General features: G+C 36.6%; 1 protein-coding gene across 1 annotated transcript in view; it reads left to right on the top strand.

Annotated features, from left to right (window-relative positions):
• STX18 (syntaxin 18) overlaps window positions 1-20,917 on the top strand; it is a 66,948-nt gene that overhangs the window by 31,797 nt on the left and 14,234 nt on the right. Inside the window, exons 2-6 of the mRNA XM_014935965.1 lie at window positions 3,930-3,997; window positions 13,514-13,629; window positions 14,739-14,816; window positions 14,919-14,985; window positions 19,234-19,349. Of these exons, the coding sequence (XP_014791451.1) occupies window positions 3,930-3,997; window positions 13,514-13,629; window positions 14,739-14,816; window positions 14,919-14,985; window positions 19,234-19,349 (445 nt within the window). The remainder of the gene's footprint in view (window positions 1-3,929; window positions 3,998-13,513; window positions 13,630-14,738; window positions 14,817-14,918; window positions 14,986-19,233; window positions 19,350-20,917) is intronic.

Raw genomic sequence — 20,917 nt, 5'->3', positions numbered from 1 at the left:
GGGGGGGGGGGGGGGGAGAGAGAGAGAGACTGACTGGCCAAGAAAGCTGGGGTGGAAGGGAAGACTGCAGAGATAAAGTCAAGTTTGGCAAAATTAATGAGTTAACTAATAGCATTAACACACACACAAGTTAAAATATTCTTTAGCTATATAAATGGAATTAGGAAAAAAGTGGATTTGTCATACAGCTGGAGTATAGATTAGCAATAGTTCAGGCATGGTCTCCAGACTAAATGAATAAGGAAAAAGCCATGGACCAGCAGAGCAACAGCAAGGCATGTCCTGGGACCCAGAGCACAGAATTGGAAATCTGGACAAAAAACCTCAGAACTTCAATGCAGTCAAATTGTGGTTATCAGATAATCTCTGGGTTGGGTTGAGACACAGTGGATTTGAGAAATCCCAAATTCTAAAGGCAACTATTTTTAATGAAAATGCATTGAATTGAAGATTGTACTATTTGATAAGAGGGAAGTAAATTTAATGCCTATAATTAAGTCAGCAGAGGGAAACTGTTAATGGCATCAGCAGGGCCTGACCCAGAAGTGCTCCAGGATTCAGAAAAGAGTTTAAGGGGAAAAAGATAAATAGAAAGCAAGACACAATGCAGTATAATTTGCTGTCTTACTAAAAAGAGGGTGTGCCCAACCAGCTGGATGCTTTAGGAAAATCTGCTTTTCCTTTGTTAAGGTGACCTGGTGTCTGATGGTAAAGTGTCTGGTAACAGGAAGTCTAGAGGTTAATAGCGGAATTACTTTTTGCATTCCCCAGAGTAAGAGCAAGATGAGTTTTAATATCAATGCCAGAGTAAGATGGAGGAGTAAAATTTACTGATGAGGGAATGCTGAGAGGGAGGAGCATCATACAATTACAGCAAGTGCTGAATGACTCCGGGGTCTGGAGTTGTGGGGAGAAGAAAGAAATTCAGCAGTAGAATATGTATTTAGAGACCAAACAAAGAATAAGCTTGAAACTAATCAATGAAAACAGTGGAAGAGAAGGTATTTCCAACTTCTAGTCATCTGCATTGGGAAAGGATGGATACAAACTGGAGCAAATGCAAAGGATAGTTAACAGTTAGGCAACCTCAGAACTGTCTTGGGAGAAGAAACTAAAATCTTGGGGTCATTTCTCATTTGGCTACAGAATTTAAGAGGGAGGTAGGATTATTGTGGGTAAATTCAAAAAGACATTCAGGGAAGCAGAGCTTTTAAGGGAAAGGACTGTTGTGAAGCAAGAACAGATGGATAGAAGTTGGTAATCAGTAACTCTTGAAATTTGGGGGTTCTTATTCATTGTAAGAGCAGTTCTAATAGAGCCATTCAATTGAAAGAGGGAGATGCTTTATTAGCTTCAGGCTGGAGCTTGATAACTTTGTAAGGACTATATGGTGTGCCTCTGATAACCCCAGAATAATTGCAGGTTGATGACACTGGAGATATTTTCAACATTCATTTTTTTATAATCAGGGATATTTTGAGTCTGCAGAAGATAAAGCATTGTACAAAAAAAATATTTTTTTTTAAATAAAATTCACTTTCTCTGTTATGCTAGTGAGACTTTTTTCATAAGAATTGTTTAATGTTGATATGGTGAATTCAAATGAGTTGAATTAAAATCTGTGCCAGTAGTACATGGTAAAAAAAGGCAAAAGAGAAATAACAGCAGTGCAGGATCACAGAAGATGCAGTTAGAATTTGAGGAAAAGTAGAACAAGAAGTCTCACTTCTGATGCAAATCTTGGGAACTAAGAGCTTGATGCGAGTATGGGCATAATGGTGTCATTCTAAATTCATGAAAATAGCTTTACAAATGAAGGAGAGGCAAAGTGGGGTCAGTGCAATTCAAACACACGATGACAATTTTAGCCTAAATAGAATGCTCTTTGTGACTAGATGAATTAATTACTGTAAGACAGTGTTCTTGCTTGTCATTCTGATTCTTTCTGCTTGTTAATCACTCCTAAATTGTAGCTATTGCAGTAATATTAAGATTTATTACTTATAAAGTTTTGCTAATCTCTTTTCTAGTTTAGTGTTTGTTCACATAAAAATATAAATGTTTTGAAATGTGTGCCTTATCTTACATTTCTACTCTTTGTCCTCTGTAGTACTTTCTTTCTGCCTATTAAGTATTATTGTTCTACTGAAACACTGTATGACTGTTTTAAATGTTTTGCTTTCATAGTCAAGCTTAATTTACCTATTCAGCAAATTTCATGACATACCAAGTCTGAGCTGAGAAGGAGATTAGTATACAAAAAATATCCCAGTGGTGATGAGAAGGAACATCTGTAGAATGGTTTAGCTTATTCTTTGTGCCTCGTTGATCTTGTAGTGATTTCAGTATTTCCCTTCTTACTGCTTATGACGGTGCTAAAACACTTTAGGAGACTTTGAATCTGCTGGAGGTACTAACAGAACTCAGTTTGCCATGAATGGGTTGAATTTCCCATCCTGTTAATCACGTGGAAAACTTTAAACATGAAAACTGGGAAAATTCTTACCCAATACAATGAGTTATAGTAAAAATAAAGCAGAGCAAATGATAATAGGGAAATGTATGTGTATTCATTTGTACAAGGAAACACTTATTTTCAGTTGTACAAATCACTGCTGTCTTACTAAGTACATTTTTTTTCTCTTTTTTTTCAAAGAGCTGCTGATCTTTTGAAAAAAAATAATTGGGGGAATTAATCTTCTATTTATCCAAACTATTCTGTGTTCTTTCTCTGTGGTTTTTTTGTTTGTTTAATTACAAGGAACATTTGCATGAAAATAGGATTTTAAGACTTGAACAGCTTCTGATGCTTTTTCCCAGATACGTGGAGTAAACCACATTTATTGTATTTGTAAACTAAAACAACTATTGTTTTGTAAAATTCCTTGCATGCTTTTTTATGCTGAATTATTAATGAATATTTGAGAATATTTCATCATGTCTCCTTCAGGACCTGCCAAGGAAGTCATATTGGTAGTAATTTCATTTCTGTGGGCAATTAAACTTGATTTCTGCAGTTCTCTCAGATAAGCAGCATCTTATGCTACACCAAATCTTTTTAACCAGACTACAGTTTGCAAAAGTTCTTTCAGATTTTTAGGAGTTTTTTTCATCTTTTCAAAGGATCTTTGTAAAGACTTTTAATAAAGAAAAACAGGTGGAATTTTAGCAAAATGTATCCATAGTGAAGTGGAAATCCAGAAGTAGAAATGTGATAGGGATGTACGCTCTGACAGAACTTACTAATGATTATCAGCTGATAGAATACTACTTTTGTTTGGGCACAAACTGGTCACTCTATTATGGCAAAATAGAAAGGAGAGGGACAGCACCTTGTTCTACAAGTTCTAACCATGGAACTTGAATATTTATATCATGTCTCATCAGTAAAATGTTTAAAACTTTCTTGTGTGATCTTCTAAAATGAATTTATTTTCTAAAATGTACATTAGGTTCTGGATTACCAGTTAGATAATGTTTTGTGTTATTGTTACCATGTTTAATATTCTTAAAGTTTAATGTTGTGGTTATATTTAGTGTTTAGTATTTAGTTTTGCTTTTTGAATAAAAGACGCATTTTTATTCTTCTCTGAGTGGTACTTTCATACAACAGATCTTTTTTTTAGATTATTTTTATGTATTGACTGCTTGCAAAAAGTGAAAAGTCTACTATAAAAGAGTAAATTTTATGATTCAATTTAATTACAGAATAGATTTTACAAATCAATATTAATCTTAGAATCATAGGATGGTTTGGGTTGGAAGGGACCTTAAAGATCATCTAGTTCCAACCCCCCCCTGCTGTGCACAGGGACACCTCCCACTGTACCAGGTTGCTAGTGGAATATTGAAGTGTGGAATACTGAACTTTAAACATTAAAGTAATCAGGTATCTGACTGAAGTTTAATTACGATTTCTATTCATTTAGATTTCTCATATTGGAAAGCTGAAAGATTTTCTTCTGCAACACAGAAAGGATTACATTAATGCTTACAGGTAAGTGTGCATTCTAGATTTATTTATTTATTTTCTCTCCAGCCATTAGGAAACATTCAAAACTGCTCTATCTGCTTACTTGCTGACACCTTTAGTAGTAGGATTTTTAGAAGAATAAAAATCAAGTTTACAGGTTGGTGTTAGAAAGAAAAAATAAGACTGTCTTGTGATCTGCAAATTTAACAGTCCTAATGAATTACTAAATCAAGTTATCCTAAGATCCAAGTCTTACTTCAACTTGTATATTGGTGAACTGACTACAAATAATCGTATTATTTGAGAAATTGAAAACTTGCTTTTTAATGAAGCTCTTCTTACGTGCAAACTTAGTAGTCACATTATGGGTTGCACAATATTTCATTCCAGAAATAGCAAATACTTCACAGGTATCTCCACTTAACTAACTTTGCTGTTGTAAATAGAAGTTTAACAGTTCCAGTTGAACTGCTCGCCAGTTTGTTTCATTTTTCATTTCATATTGTAGAAGTGGGTTTGTGACACACTTATGACTGCTATAAATATTTATTTGAAAAAAGTAGATATCCTGTGCATGTCTTCATAGTGTGGACCCCACAACATCCAACTAATCATTCCTTTCCTTCCTTCTCATTCTGTAGTTATGTCTAAGGTAAAAAATGAACAGTGCAACATAACATACAGGGAATGCTGTCTTTTGGGGAAATACATTTGTAGGGGGAAAAACACCCACTGAAACTGCCTGGCCTTTGTCACACTGTCATTTAAAGCAGGTTGACCTGCCACCCTGGTTGTGCAGAGGGAAAGGCGTGTTCTCCCGGGTTCTGGGAAACAATTTGATTTTGAGATTTGTGGTTCAAAACCAAAAGTTTTTTAAATTCCAGCCAGATGTAAAATTGGAAGAACATGCAGTGTGTGCAATGCAGAATGCATCCCGACTGGGATGTTTTAAAGAACTGGGATGCACTCATTATAAAGAAACCAATAAATTTCTTCCAAGTGAAGTTTCTACTTCAAAGAGAATGTCAGCAAGTTGTCCTTGAGGTGTCGAAGGTGGGTCATGGTGGTAGTGCCCTTCTGGGCACTTCTGGGTTATCACTTAAAGCAACTAAATAGCTTTTTTTCACCATCATCTGAGAAGCACACAGCCCACTTTTCTGGAGTCTTTTTTGGGGGAGGGAAGGCAGAGGAGAGGTTGTATGTTCGAATACAGTGTAGGTAAGCTTTCACTTTTAAAGGATCTTCTGAAACATCACATTTTCCCCTGTTCTATTTCTCCAGTCCCTCAACATAATTGCAGTATCGCATGGGGTGAGTCAGCCCTGTCTGCATTCCCATCCTGCCACAACCCTGACTAAAGCTAAGCTCTTGCTGCAATCGAGGTAGAGAAAGTGCAGTCTGAAGTCATCTTGGGTTGAAGACACTGAGTCCCAAATCAATGTAATACCTTTCTCCAGAAGGGTTCACGGGTGGGAGTGTCAGTTCACCGTGCAAGGTGTATGTGGAACTGCTTTTCCCAAAAACGAGTGGAAATAGGGTGCAGCCACATGTTGTGACACACTCTGCTTTTCAGTTCCCGTTAGAATAGGCCACGAGCAACACCAGGGGGAGCTACCAATTTGCTGTTGAAATAACTATTTTTACTGTGGGAAAGCTTCCTGTGAGTGCATGAGCTGAGAAACTGCAAATAATTGCAGTAAGAGCAAACTGTAGCAGTTAAATTTTGAGTACTATTTGTATTTTATTAACAGCAGTATGCATAAAATTGAAGTGATGAGAGGAGTGAAAATGCGTCCAAGCTATTTTGGTTACTAAAAGGTTTTTTTAATGTTCTTGTAAACTCTATTTTAACCAGTTATTGTGGTAGTTCTCAGTGATTTTCACTCCCCTACAGCTCAGGTATTAACTAAGGAGAGGGAAAAAGAAGTGTCATGTCCCCCAGATCTCATCTGTGATTGCAGTTGATCCTGTCCTTAATGGTCAAACTTAAAATAGATAGTACTGTCAGATTCCTTACTGCAGTGCTTATGCTGTTCTACTTTCTGGATGCAAAGAGGATCACAGTGTCTGTACTGTCAGTCTGAATCTTACCAAATGCCTCGCTCATTCAAGACAGCAGTTTTAATAATTTTTCAATACATAAGCTACTGTATTTGGGGAAAATTTTTAAACAATTTAATACTAAAGGGCTGTGCTGGAATTTATGTAGAAGGCTTAATTTTGTTAATGAAATTTGACTACTCTGTATTTTGTCAATCCTGCTATTTGTTTTTCAACTATAGCACAACGTGTTGGTGAAATTCAGCTTTTGAGTTACCAAGTTGAATTATTGTATGCATTCTAAAACTTCTTCATAATGTGTTACATCCAAGTCCTTGATTGCTTCTTTGACCTTACTTTTGGAGACTATAAATTCTTTATTAATAGAGTTTTTATTTTTGGCATACATAAAATGCCCTGCTACAGAGGGGATGTCTTTAATTCATTTTTAGAGAAAGATTTTTAGCAATGCAGAAGACAACCGGAAGAAGGGTTAATTGAAACTAAGGCCCTGACCCATTTTATCAAACTTTAAAATTTTAACTGTAATACCTAAATTGAGTCCAAAAAGCTCAAGAATTAGTAATTGCTTATTCACCTTCTTGATTTGAGTGTTAGCTATAAAATATGCAAATTGCAAAGCACGTGAAACTAGTGATGCGGTGACCTAAACTTGCTGACCTACAAGCAATTGCACGTTCATCCTCTCCTGTTTATCAGGATTCATTTGCTTTCTCTTACACCTTGGTTTTCAGCTTGCTGCAATAAGGGACTTTTCTGATTTGTCTTCTTGCCTGTTTTATTCTATCTACCTTGATTTTCTCCTCGGGATGCAACTTTTGAGAGCCATAGCAGTACCAGAGATGTGGAATCATCTTCCACTGACAGTGTGAGTTACAGTGAGGACATTTGAAACAGGCTTGTTGGAAAACTAATTTACAGAGGGGCATGTATAGAAGCTCCTCCTTCAAACTTCTCTCCAAATGTATGGTTATTTCTTGTCATTTGGCTTAAAAATTGAGGCTTGTATTCATTTTAAAATGAAAAATAGTTAAAACTTGGGCTTTGTCTACAGCATACATTTTAAGGAAAAATAATAAATAATGAAGATACTGAATGAGTAGCAAAGCCTATGAGTGACTCGTTATCATTGGTTACACTTACTAAGGGAAGGACCACTAACTGTATGTACCATTGCTTTTATTTAACAGTAGAGCCTTGTCTGAAAGAAAAATAACTTAAATAATGTAAATTATTTTCTTGCTGGCTTCATATACACATTTCAAACCTAATGAAGCCCTTTGGGTATCATACTAATGATCAGTGAACACATTCAGTGGCAGGGTATTTCATAAGAAATGTGTAGATAAATCATGGGACGTTGCATCATCAGCAATATGTGGGTGCTTTTTTTATTTTTGCTTATTAAGCAAACTGTGATCTCTCTTTTCAGATGAGGATTGTTACTCACCTTCCCATTTTTAGCGTATGATGGCTATACGTTCTATATATTCTTCCACTCAGTCTATTGGCTGTAATGAATTCCTACATTGCTTTCTACACCGTGCTGTGTGAGATCCTGTCTTCAGTCTTTGGTAAATTGTTGGATGTTTCATCTGTGAACAACTTGTGCCTTTGCTTTCCATCATCGGCTCCTTCTTGGTTTTGATCATTGAACCACCAAGACAGTTTGTATGTTTGTGTTAAATATAGGTCGAGGAACTAGCTGTAGTGCCCTGACACTTGGGAATTTGAAATGGTCCTCTTGGGATTCCTCCACAGCCTCCAGTTTCTCTGAAGGATCTTTCAAGGTTTAGACAGTTTAAAGACTGTAGTTACTCCTACTGTTTTGATCAGACATTGGAAAAGAAAGAATTCTAGATTTTGGCCACAGAACACCTTGTACCTCTCAAAGCTTTCCATCTGGGATTGTTAGACATCTAATTTATTGTCTTTTGCAACTGCAAAGATACTTACTGGTTTATTAGAACTGCTTTATTTCAGCTTATTACTTCTCTCTCTTTTGTAACATGTTGTTGGAAGAAAATCAAGTATTTCTGCTTGATTTGGTGTCTTTATTGAATCAGTAAGCAGAAAATATTTTATGCACCAGCAGAAAGAGTTACTAATTCCAAAAGCTGGTATAACGCCTCCATTAGCTGTGGTTCCTTGTGCTTTGCCAGCAAAATAGGATCATAGAAATGACAGACTGGAAGGAGGATGGCTGATACATTCAGAAAGAGAATGACTAGGCCATTCTACCACCACGTTTTGCTTGCTTTTAAATATTTCTTTCAGTGGAGATTCCATATCCTCCCTTTACGTTTTCCTGTTTCTTTACCCATGCTACTAGAATTTTATTTGGTTTACACTAGCTTGTTTTGATTTCTCCTCGATCTCTTCTAGAATCAACAATTACACTGTATTTGGGTTTTCATACATGTTCTCTTTTATCTTTGTACATTTTCCTCTCCTTTGGATACTGTTCCAGTTGGTGTTGCAGTGAGGGGCTGAAATGAAACAAAATTCCAGCTGAGGCCTTTCCCAAAGCTAAGGATAGCAGGAAGATTACCTTTTGTTCCTACTGGATTATACTGCATTTATGCATGCCATTGTAATGGTAACTTTTTATGCAACAACATGTTGTTGTTATGTTTGGTTTGTGATCCAGTGCGATCCCAGATGACTTTCTGAAGAACGGTTTCCTAATCAGTTGTGAACCCACAGAGAATGGGCAAGATAATTGTTCCTGCTGCAACAGAGTGCCTCTGACCATTCCTTATTCAAATTCTTCATGTCATTTCTCCAAGTTGGTGATATTATTTTGAATTGGAGTCTTGTTCTTTTGATACAGTTTTAATTCACTTAGCTTTATGCCTCTGCAAATTTAGTAAGTGTATATTCCATTCTACTTCTAAGTTGTTACGAAAGTATTAAATACCATCAGATTCAGGACAAACTCCTGTGGAACACAACTCGGTGTGTCATTCTGTTTTGGTATATAACTACTCCAAGTTCTGCTTTTCAGACAGTTTCACATCCATATGGTCCTTGTTTCTAACACATTTATTTGGTGGTAGCTTATGAGAACATCATGTGAGATGGTAACAAAAGCCCCACTAAAGAGAAGGTATATAGCAATGACTGCTTTTCATCCATCCATAAGACCTGTTATTGCACCCCAGAAGTAAATTACACTGTGTATGATTTATTCTTGATACATTTTGGCTACTTGTTATCTTTTTGTTCTTCCCTAAGCGCTTAAAAATTGATTATTTGTTCTTGTATTTTTCTAGGCTGAATGGTCTATAATGGTCTATAAGTCCTCTGTTTTTTTTTTTTTCCTTAACACTGTTTTTTGAAGTAAGTTGCTATACTTCATTTTTTCATCAACCTAGCACTTATTTGTTCTCCCCTAGTTCTTGGCATTGAAGATACATCCTTTCATTTGATGCATTTCCTATTTTAGGTGTTTCTCTTGGTAATACTTGCAGAGTAATCTCTTGTTATCATTGACGTCTCTTGCCAGTTTTGTCTCATCCTGCATTTGACCTTTTTCTGATTCTGTCCCTACATGCTGTGTTCCTTTAGACTTGTCAGTAGCAGTCAGTCTTAATTTGCACTTTCTGTAGGCTGGGTTTTGTGTTTGAGCCCACTGAAGAGCTCATGCAGTAGTCAAGTTGATCTCTTGCTGCATTGTCTGTTCTTCCCTTTCATCAAGGGCAGAAATCCTGGAGAAGAGGAGGCTGAGGGGAGACCTTATCACTCTCTACAACTACCTGAAAGAGGTGGGGGACAATCTCTTCTTCCAAGTCACAGGCGATAGGACAAGAGGAAAGGGCTTCAAGTTGCGCCAGGGAAGTTCAGAGTGGATATTGGAAAATTTTTACACAGAAAGGGTTATTAAGCATTGGAATGGGCTGCCCAGGGAAGTGGTTGAGGCACCATCCCTGGAGGTATTTAAAAGACGGGTTGACATAGTGCTCTGCAACATGGTTTAGTGATAGGTTGTTGTTTTTTGTTTTTTTTATCAGAGTTAGGTTGATGGTTGGACTAGATGATCTCAAAGGTCCCCTCCAACCTAGACAGTTCTATGATTCTATGTCATTTCTCTGCAAAAACTACTAGTTCACCTGTATTTTTTTCATTTTTATGTTTCCCTTTTCTGTGCAATTTAACGTACTAATTTTTCTAAACTACTTGATGCCTACCGTTTGCCTACTTGATGACCACCGTCTTTATCTTGTTCTTACCTACCTTCTAAAATCACAAATCACCCAAGTTGCCTTCCAGGCCAAGTTTCTCATGAAGCTTTCTCCTACTGATTAGGATAAGACTCTAGAAGAATTTCTTTTCCCCTTTTCTCCCTTCTTTATCTGCATGAGCTACCCAGTGTTTGTCTTGGCTAATTCTTCTGATTGCTTCTGAAAAACCTGGTTTGTTTGACATTTCTTGATCTAGCGGTGTATAAACCCATTGCTGTGATTCTGCCACTGCCCTTCTGAGCCAAGTATTTGTATCTCTGCCATACAGGGCACAGCTGGATTTTATTTTTTTTCTGTTCAGTTGGGGTTTTTCTTGGTGTGTTTTTGTTTTTCCTTGGCCCATTCTTTTTAAATGAATGGTTCTTTTTATGGTAAGGCTAGAGGATGGTGATTAGATGGATTTTCAGTATAATCTCCATGCGCAGATTTTACTGGGGAGTGCAATGGGGGCTTCAGTACCCTGTTAGTACAAGTGGATGCCATGTGTGTTTTGACATAATGGGATGGCATTACATGACTCCATTCTTGCCTTTCCAAGGAGGTTGGGTTTCAGGTATCCTTGCCTCCGAGTGGCTTGGCCAGCTCTTGTTCAAAAGCTCTGGTACCAGACACTATGTTAGATGTACATAGTTATAACAAGAGAAGTATTCTATTTCTTTTTTTACTGGATTAAGCTGCATTTTACTACCTTTGAAGCCATGAAACTCGCATTTAAGAATTCGATCTACCATAATTTTGTATTAGCTACTATGAAAAGTAACTGAACAACTCATTTCCCAGTGTTAGAGCTGTTACAGTTATCTTCAGTGTATCACTATGTTACTACTGGTTTCACTGTTAGTAAAAAATAAAGTGTGCCTGAGGCAGGTTTTTCTCATATATATATTTCTAAGTCTGATTTAAAAAGAAAATTCTGGTTTGCATTTTGTAATCTTTATTTTACCCTGTAATGTTAAAAAGTGAACTGAAAACATAGAACTCTGCAAGTACCACAAAGCTGGGCAGGGTACAAGAACCTAGACACATAGAGACAAGAACTTTATGCTCTGTTCAGTAGCAGACCAGCCAGGACTTATTACTGTACTCTGAAATAGAAGAGCGGAGGTTTTTTTTTGCTTCATCAAGGGGCTATCATGAAGCTGTCCTCATTTACTCCATCCTCATTTTCTGTCTGAATCTGTGTGCCCTAACATGCTCAAGTAACTCCCTAGGTGTGGATTACGGAACGATGTTGTGCATTATCCCACAGCAGATGATCTCAATGGTCCCCTTCTCTCTGGGCCTGTGCAGAGATGGATGTAAGAATGGATTTTTTGGCTTTAGACATGCTGAGAACTTGCTCACGCCACAGGCTAGTAATAAAAAGCCCCATCTATATAAGCTGTGGAAAGGGAGCAGGAGAGAGATCTGTCCTAAAATATTTAACAGTATGAGTTATCTTATATTGCATACGTGACTATCAATACGTCATCTTAACCAGGCTGTGCAGAGCCTTTCCATCAGATGTCTCTAAAATTGGACTAGTTCAAATCTTTCATCGTTCAGAAGCTGCTCTCTCAGAGAGTGGGAATTAGAGTTACAGCTTAGAAGACCTCTGATTACAGTTGTGATAGAGGTTTTGCCACAGATTTATGAAACCCATCTGTCCAGACCAAAGGAGGGCAATTCAGCTAATAAAATATAAATGGAAACACTATATATGGCTGCTTTTCTGTTAAGTTGTAAAAAATAATTTTATAGCATTTAGAGTAGTTTTGATAAGAGGGAGGAAAAGCATCTTGACGTTTAGAAGTGAAATACATGACAACGTTGGAAACAAACAAGTAAAATAGGGAATATTACTTTTAATTAGTTTGCCTTACTGTTTGCTGGCTAATCTGTGCTTGTGTACTAGCTGGCCAGTAAGCAGAAACTAATTTTCAAGCCAGATGAACCATATGCTGCTTTTTTCCTGTGCAATCAGTGATGTGGGACGGGAGTGAAGACATTTTGGTCTAATACTCAGGGACATTAGAGTAAGCTTAAAACTTTGTGGAGGAGATGTGCTGGGACACCAGCGCTGACGGTACATGGAAGCTGCAGGAAGGAGCTGGTGGTTTTGTGTGTGATGAGAGATGATGAGATGGGCTGATGTGAAATAAGTTGTAGGGCATTCCCATGGCAGGGATTCCAGCAGACACGGGAAAGATTTGGCATTATTGCAGTGAAGTGTGTGAGATCTCTCCGAGGGTATCAGGCTGGCTTTGCAAATTGAAGATCCCTTCTTTTTACTTGTATTACTGCATTAATATAATTGCATTATGCAGACCTTGAGCAGGTGGGGAAATTTTCACATGTAAACAAAAATCTAAATTAAAATGAGGGTATGAGCTAAGGCTTTCTTTCCTGTTTTAAAAGGCAAATATAATAAGCTGTGATGACTGTATCATCAGGAAATCCAAGATGAACATAAGATAACCTGCTGTAGCAAAGTTTTATCATCCTGTCATCTACGGCTGTGGAAACACTGTTAAATACCTTTATAAAGAGGCATTTCTTGTGGTTATCTACAGGGTGTTAATGTTTTACTGACAGGCCTCCTTTTTATTAATTAAAAAAAGATATATTATGTAATATTTTCTAATAGGATTCATATATAATGTAAATCAGAAATAACAGGAACAGGTTTTAATAAATCTTATAATCAACTTGATACTTCAAATCTGCATTATTTTCCAATATTATTCTTTACTATGGTTTAAATTCACAGATTTCATAGCGCAGCTACTTTAAAAATGAAGCTCTGTATTTAGGAAATGACAACATACATTTCAGTAAAATGAGTTCCAATTTTTTGTACTTCTTTCAACATTTGAGCTATTCCTTCATCCTACTTGTTTTCGTGTTTTTAGATTTGAAATATGCTTCACTGAAATAAGTACTGAGGGTAATGATAGATTTTTCTAGCTGTATTTTCTCCTTATCTGCTCAGTATTTGATTATGTATGAGATGATAACATAGACTGCTTTTTCTGGATCTTTTACTAGTCAAAAGATGTTTTAAAAAACCTCTCAGCTTTATAGAAGTGGCATTTTTGTCACTGATGGTTACTGTCCTTTTTACTACTTATTCCATGAAAATCAGTGTTGCAGAAAACCTTCTGTAGAGATGGTGAGCGGGAAGGTGGTCTAAAAATGTGTACTTGTAAATTTTATGTTGGGGGTTTCTTGAGTGACAATTTGTCTTGTTTCTCAGCCATATCATGTCTGAGTATGTGAGGATGACAGACACGGAGCGTGATCAGATAGACCAAGATGCTCAGATATTTATGAGGACGTGTGCCGACGCCATTCATCAGCTGAGAACGGAAGGTAAACTGAGCATCTCTTAAATATTTCTTTCTGAGTTATTGATAAAGGCTAATACAATGCTGAATAGTGGGTGGGGAATCTGAAATGCTTTTGGAAGGAGATCGGTGAAGTCTCATTGCCTTTCTGTTCGCATTTGGGTTATCCCATTGGCTGAGTAGTACTGTACCTAATTTCCTTTAATGTTAGTGGAAGGAGAAGCCAGAGCATAGAATTTTATTTATTTGTTCAAATACACTAATTTGCAAGCGTAAAAAAGATAGTCTTAAATATTTACTACTTGAATAGCGATTTAGCCCCGTGGCACAGAATCCTGACCCAAAGCTCACTAAATTCAGTGGCTGTCTCTTTCTAGCTTGTCCACCTGCAAGGTGTTACAAGTATAATCTTTCCAAGTTTGAGATAATTAAAGAAGTTTGACACAGTCCTGGTAAAGTAACAGTGTTTTGGACAACTTGAGTATGGGATTGTATCTTTACAACACTATCTTGTGGAAGTTGTAGAGAGAACTTCTGGTTTGCCATTTTCAAGTTGATGTGCTGTATGTGTGTATTTTACCAATATACCAAAGATTTTCATCAGCTTTGAAATGCCGTCTAAACATAGTTGTAGCATTATTCAGAATCATTGCAAGTCAGTCATGCATGGGAACTATTTAGTATCAAAATAAGAAATATTAATATATGTGAACTGAAAGGGTACTTGACATAATAAATGCCAAGTATTTCCACAGTCTGTACGCTGGAGAATTTAAAATGTTAGAAGTTCAATATTTTCAGCAAGTTAAATCTGTAGATCTGTTTTGCTCTGCTTAGCTTGGTGACATCTATTCTTGTTTAGAAATTTAATTGACGAGTCAGTGGCATATGTAACAAATCAGTAACATAAATATTGTAAGACACTGGTTCTTTTCAGCTTGTTTGTTGTAATGATTTGCTGTTTTACAGAACCTATATTTAAATATAGCTGTGTTTAAAATACTAATATATAACGTATGTAAAATGTGAATAGACTGTTGAATATAACTTGCATATCAACTGAAAATGCAAACTTTGGTGCAATTCAGTAAAAAGTTAAAAGGTTGTGTTATATCTGTCTTTTTTTTATTTCAGCACACAAGGGTGTCCAGTCTGCTCAGGTGAAGGAGCACAGAACAGCTGTCTTGGACTTCATTGAAGATTACTTAAAAAGTACTTAGTGTTTATTGTGTGATTAAAAATGGGTGACTTTATTTTCCAAGAAAAAATCGTGATCTTCTAACCTGAAGTTTTGTTTACTGCTGTCTTGAACAGGAGTGTGTAAGCTGTATTCTGAACAAAGAGCCATCCGAGTGAAGCGAGTGATAGATAAGAAGAGACTGTGAGTAGTGTCAAAATATAGTTTAACTGTGCCTTTTGTTTGTAGGACACTCAACAAAACTATTATTCATGTTTAGATTCTAAGGAGATTGTTTTAATGGAAATCTGTCGTTGGTGAGCAACTTTTGCTGTCAGCAGGTGCAGTCCAGGGCTCTTCAATGCTTCTGGCCTGTGAAGTTGAGTCTATAAAAGGCAGAGTGCCAATATAGTGTTTTACTTCTCATTTCTGTAAATAATTTAAGACTCAAATCAGTAAAAAATGGGTTAATAAAACTATTGGACTTCTACAAATGCAACAAAATATTTTATTGTCTCCCATTAAGTAATATTCTGCATAAAGTAGTTTAGAATGAAATCCTGCACGTTGGTAATAGGGCTCAAAGATGCTATTTAGGTTACTGTCTGTTGAGGTACAAGAGGCACTTTAACTCTTGCAAACTTCACAGTAAAGGATTCCCAGTCAAAATGTACTTGGCAACTTTCACTGAAATATTATTACAAAAGCAAAGACAGCAGTCAAAATGTACTTGGCAACTTTCACTGAAATATTATTACAAAAGCAACGACAGCTTTTTTGGGTTTTTTGGTTTTGTTTTCTGTTAAGACACTATCTTTCTACTAAAGCAAGTGATTATGTTGTGAATAAAGGCTACTTGACCGCAAACTTCACAGTAAAGGATTCCCAGTCAAGATACAAAATGTATGCAAACTTCACAGTAAAGGATTCCCAGTCAAAATGTACTTGGCAACTTTCACTGAAATATTATTACAAAAGCAAAGACAGCTTTTTTGGTTTTTGTTTTGTTTTGTTTTTTGTTAAGACACTATCTTTCTGCTAAAGCAAGTGATTATGTTGTGAATAGAGGCTACTTGGCATGGCGGGTCTTCATGGCAAGTAGAAACATGGTTAATGTGAAAATCTTGAATGTAACATCTTAACTGAAACAAAAGACTTTCTGCTTCCTATGGTGATATGCAGTCAGGCTGCTAACATAGAGTGAAAATGTCTAGGAGAAGTTAAAGATTATGTACTTGCTGGCTTTTTGGTTTGGTTGCTTTGTTGGGTTTTTTCTTCTTCTTTTCTTTCAACCATGGTTTGGTTGCTTTGTTGGGTTTTTTCTTCCAGTCAAGTATCAAAACCCGTACTTTTTCAGTTTCTGCATGCTACCAGGTGTAAGAATGAGAGGGGGAATGCTCAAAGATGCTATTTAGGTTACTGTCTGTTGAGGTACAAGAGGCACTTTAACTCTTGCAAACTTCACAGTAAAGGATTCCCAGTCAAAATGTACTTGGCAACTTTCACTGAAATATTATTACAAAAGCAACGACAGCTTTTTTGGGTTTTTTGGTTTTGTTTTCTGTTAAGACACTATCTTTCTACTAAAGCAAGTGATTATGTTGTGAATAAAGGCTACTTGACCTGGCGGGTCTTCATGGCAAGTAGAAACATGGTTAATGTGAAAATCTTGAATGTAACATCTTAACTGAAACAAAAGACTTTCTGCTTCCTATGGTGATATGCAGTCAGGCTGCTAACATAGAGTGAAAATGTTTAGGAGAAGTTAAAGATTATGTACTTGCTGGCTTTTTGGTTTGGTTGCTTTGTTGGGTTTTTTCTTCTTCTTTTCTTTCAACCATACTTTTTCAGTTTCTGCATGCTACCAGGTGTAAGAATGAGAGGGGGAATGAACAGGTTTGCAATTTATTTAGTAAGTGAAAGGCTTTCCGTGTCTTCTCAATCTGCATTATTTGAATTCTAACCTTCAAGTTCAGTTATGTAGATTTTAATTTAAAAATAAAAAATTCTAGAACACACATATCAATAAATAAATTCTTGAGTGTTTTTCCAAGACTTGATGCTGCTTTTCAGTTTGGTGTTTGGCTCCATCAGCTATTTACATTGAAACTAGAGAGAAGTTTTCAAAAGCCCATAAGTCCATTATATTCAGATTGATTCAGCATGATTAAGCACAGTTAGATTTACTCGGATATATTCTCCAGAGACATTAATAGTAGCACAAGCCAAAACCAAGTAAACCAAATTCCCCATCAGCTATTTACATTGAAACTAGAGAGAAAAGCCCGTAAGTACATCAGCTATTTACATTGAAACTAGAGAGAAGTTTTCAAAAGCCCATAAGTCCATTATATTCAGATTGATTCAGCATGATTAAGCACAGTTAGATTCACTCGGATATATTCTCCAGAGACATTAATAGTAGCACAAGCCAAAACCAAGTAAACCAAATTCCCCAAATCAGTTCTGAAATTTGGTGAGAAGTGGTGAGAGACAAGTAAGGTATTGGTATTTTTGTAACTCACGTAACTTCTCCGAAAAAACATACAAAACAAACTGTGTGGGGGTTTTTTTGGTGTTGATTTGTAATTTCCTCAAGGATTTCAGCAGACGCTCTACGTGGTAACAAGAACGTGTTCCATCACTTAAAAGAACTCAGCATTCTTTAAATAGTGCATCCCAGGCATTTTGTTCGTTTTTAATTGAAAACATTGTGGATTAGCATAAAGTGCAAAGTAAGGACAACAAGCAATAAAGGAATAAATTTCTTTAAAAGTAAATTAATCCTAGTGCAGATCTTCTTTCCTGCAATTTAGTCAACTTAAAATATGTGCTGAAAGGTTTGCAGTAGAAATGTACTTTAATATGTTTCCTTTTATATTGATAAACATCATAAACTCTTCAACAAATTGCCGGAGTGTTATCATTTTCTTACACAAGTTGCCATTATGTATTAACTCATAATTTTTGATTCTGCCAATTCCATAGCACTAGTTCTCCAGAATTAAAAGTTGAGAAACACAAGCAGCTTTTTCTGTAAAGGTACTTGGCTGTGATTTTCAGTTTTTGTGTTTACTGGTATTCAAAATTATATTTAATTTCAATTTTAAACTACTTTTTCCACTAGAATATGTTGTGAATTATGTATGTAATTATTCAAATCAAGCTGATGTTTTTATTATCCAGGGATCTGGTGTTTTATTGCTGTCAGAACTATAATTTGAACTGTGGAGATATCCAGATAAGTCTTCTTTTCCTCATTATTAGGCAAATTTGGGACTTGGGAGTGAAAGTAGATGAAAGAAGAAGAGTTTTTTGTAAAATTACCAAAAGGCCAGAACTTGCAAAGTTATTGGAACTAAGCAAGATTCCCTGTTACTGTTTTTTCTGGTTTAAATAATATTCACTCAGTGATGACTAATGCATTATATTCTGTTTTTCTCAGAATTTTCTAATTATGGGTTAGAATTTAGACACAATACAAAGAAGGAAAGGAGCACAAAATGCAACACCTTCTGTTAAGCAGTGGGGGAAAATTGCAAATCATAAGGAGATTAACTGTTGATTATATTTTAGAGGGAAGGAAGTGATGACGGTGGCACAGCAGGTGATTCAGCCCATTGCTTTTTCATTTTTTTGTTCTTCAGCTTCTCTAACAGTGTAATTGTTAAACTTTTAACTGGCTACAATAAACCACAGAAGTTTGCTGGAAAAAAAAATTTTGCCGCTGATTTTAAAGTTTTTTTGGTGCCAGAGAGAAGTGTACTTGACAGGTACTTAATACATAATCCCTGAATATGCTTCTCATTTTTTGGATTGCCTTTGTATTAAAATTACATAGCAGGAACTTAGCTGTAGTATCTATCTGTCCACTGCATGCTTTTTCTTTTCCTTGCTTCTAAAGTGTCTTTTGGCAGGCAAGGAAGAATTGCTGTCATCCAGACTAAATTATTTTTCAAAGCTAGTTAAATGAAATACTTGTTTTAGGAAAAAAGCTAATTCTGTTGTATTTTCTTACTTTTCCTTTATGATAATTGACAATATAAAGTAAAATTGTAATTATTACTTGAAAAAAAATAAAGTAGCGGCATTGGCCATTGCTACTAAAAAAAATTTTCAGTATGACCAAAGTTTGTTTTTTTAAAAAAAAATACATATTTTTATACACTGAGTTTTTGAAAGCAAATTTAAGAAAATGTCTGTAGCCTTCAAAATTCTCCTCAACTCTGATCCTGTAATGTGCTTTGTTCAGGAATACTATTTGTGCTCTCTTTGCTTTTGTAATAATATTTCTGTGAAAGTTGCTAAGTACTTTTTCTATCTTGACTGGGAAACCTTTACTGTGAAGTTTGCAAGAGTTAAAGTGTCAATTTTAGTAATCTGGGCTTGTTCTCATTTTAGAAAAATTAATTGGTGGAATATCAGTTCAGTTATAGGCTCTTGTGCTTCTAGGTCCAGACTTGAACCTGAGCAGAGCAACGTGTCCAAATCGCCTCTTTCCCCTGAAAAATCTTCACAGAATCCTTTGGATGATTCTGAAGAAAAACTTTCTCCTGAGGAAAGCAAAGGTAAGAATAAAACATAGTTATATTTTACTTTTTGTGGCAAAGCCTGTCTGGTGCTTCCTTCACACTACAAAGGCCTGTTCCTGTGACTGGCACCTTTTCTATTTTCATCTTCCGGAGTTGATCACGCTTTTGTGAAACACATTGTGAGACGTGAAGAGGCAAAGTCTTACACATTTTTACATGCTTTTTCCAACCAGCTAAAAGTGTCTAAAGCCTTGCTGAATTCCTCATCCTCTCAATAAACTCTGTGTTAACTCTTTCCTTTCTAGTTATTTTTATCAATACCCGTTGTCCTGGTTTCAGCTGAGAAAAAGTTAATTTTCTTTTTCTCAACCCACAAGTTTTTCTTCTCTCTTTCCTCTCCCTTTTTCTTTCTTCTCTCTACCCTTCATGGGAGGGGAGGAGGAAGTGGGCACTGAATGGATGGCTGCATGGTCCTACTTGCTGGCTGGGGTTAAACCATGACTCTGTGTCAGGGTGTGGAGTGATAGGATGAGGGGTAGTGGTTTTAAACTGAAAGAGGGGAGATTTAGATTAGATACTGGGAAGAAATTCTTTCCTGTGAGGGTGGTGAGACTCTGGAACAGGTTGCCCAGAGAAGTTGTGGATGCCCCATCCCTGGAAGTGTTCGAGGCCAAACTGGATGGGGCTTTGAGCAGCCTGGTCTGGTGGGAGGTGTCCCTGCCCATGGCAGGAGGTTGGAACTTGATGGTCTTTAAAGCCCTTCCAACTCAAACCATTCTATGATTCTAGACTTGCAAACATTGTTTCCAGTTCCTCAGTGGCCTGCTTCTGAGACCAGGAGGTGTAAGTGCCTTCTCCTAGCCATTTTAGTCTGTCCTGGGATGTGGACGCTGGCAGAGCTTTGTTGCAGAGCACCTTTTGGAGTACCACCACTATGCAGATAATTTCAGGTTGCATACCTGAGGAGAAAACTTGTTTCTCTGCCATTGCTTTCCCTGGCTGGAGTTCTTCTGCTTGTGTGATCTAATGGAGTCCAAGGTAACCCTGTGGTTTACAGCATGAAACTTATTTTGGGAGAGAAACAGGAACTGTAAGAAAGGTGACATTACACTAGTATTATACATCATCAAGATAGAAGAAATGCACTGGATGGCCATGTTATTCTGATAATCAGTTATTGCTTCTTCAGTGTTTTTTATTAAAAGAGTAAAGTTTCTCTGGTTGGTGGCTTTAGGGCCGTACAGAGGGTGGATTCATGTGAAGTGAGTACTCCATTTCTGGATGAAGACTCTAATACTGAGTTACCTCACAGCGTGTGAACGGTTTCATTTTCTGATAGAGCATTGCTTATCTCCCTAACCAGTTTGTACTTCTGCAGCCCCTATCAGTACACTTCTTTTTTTTTTCTTCTTTTTTTTCTTTTTTTTTTTTTTATCCCCGACACTGAGTTTATCATAAGAAGGAAAGGTTTTGATTATGTGTCGCTTCTAGTGCTTGCTACATTTTTATAGTATGTCTGAAGTGATGCAGCAGAGGGGCACACAGATGAGTTTCACCTTAGCACGTTATCAGTGTTTTGCAGCTGTGAGCTGGTGCCAGCAGAG

This window comes from Calidris pugnax, unplaced genomic scaffold, assembly GCF_001431845.1.
Source record: "Calidris pugnax isolate Ruff unplaced genomic scaffold, ASM143184v1 scaffold14, whole genome shotgun sequence".
NCBI lineage: Eukaryota > Metazoa > Chordata > Aves > Charadriiformes > Scolopacidae > Calidris > Calidris pugnax.
The sequence above is the reverse complement of the archived record's forward strand: the minus strand, read 5'-3'. Positions and strand labels throughout refer to the sequence as shown.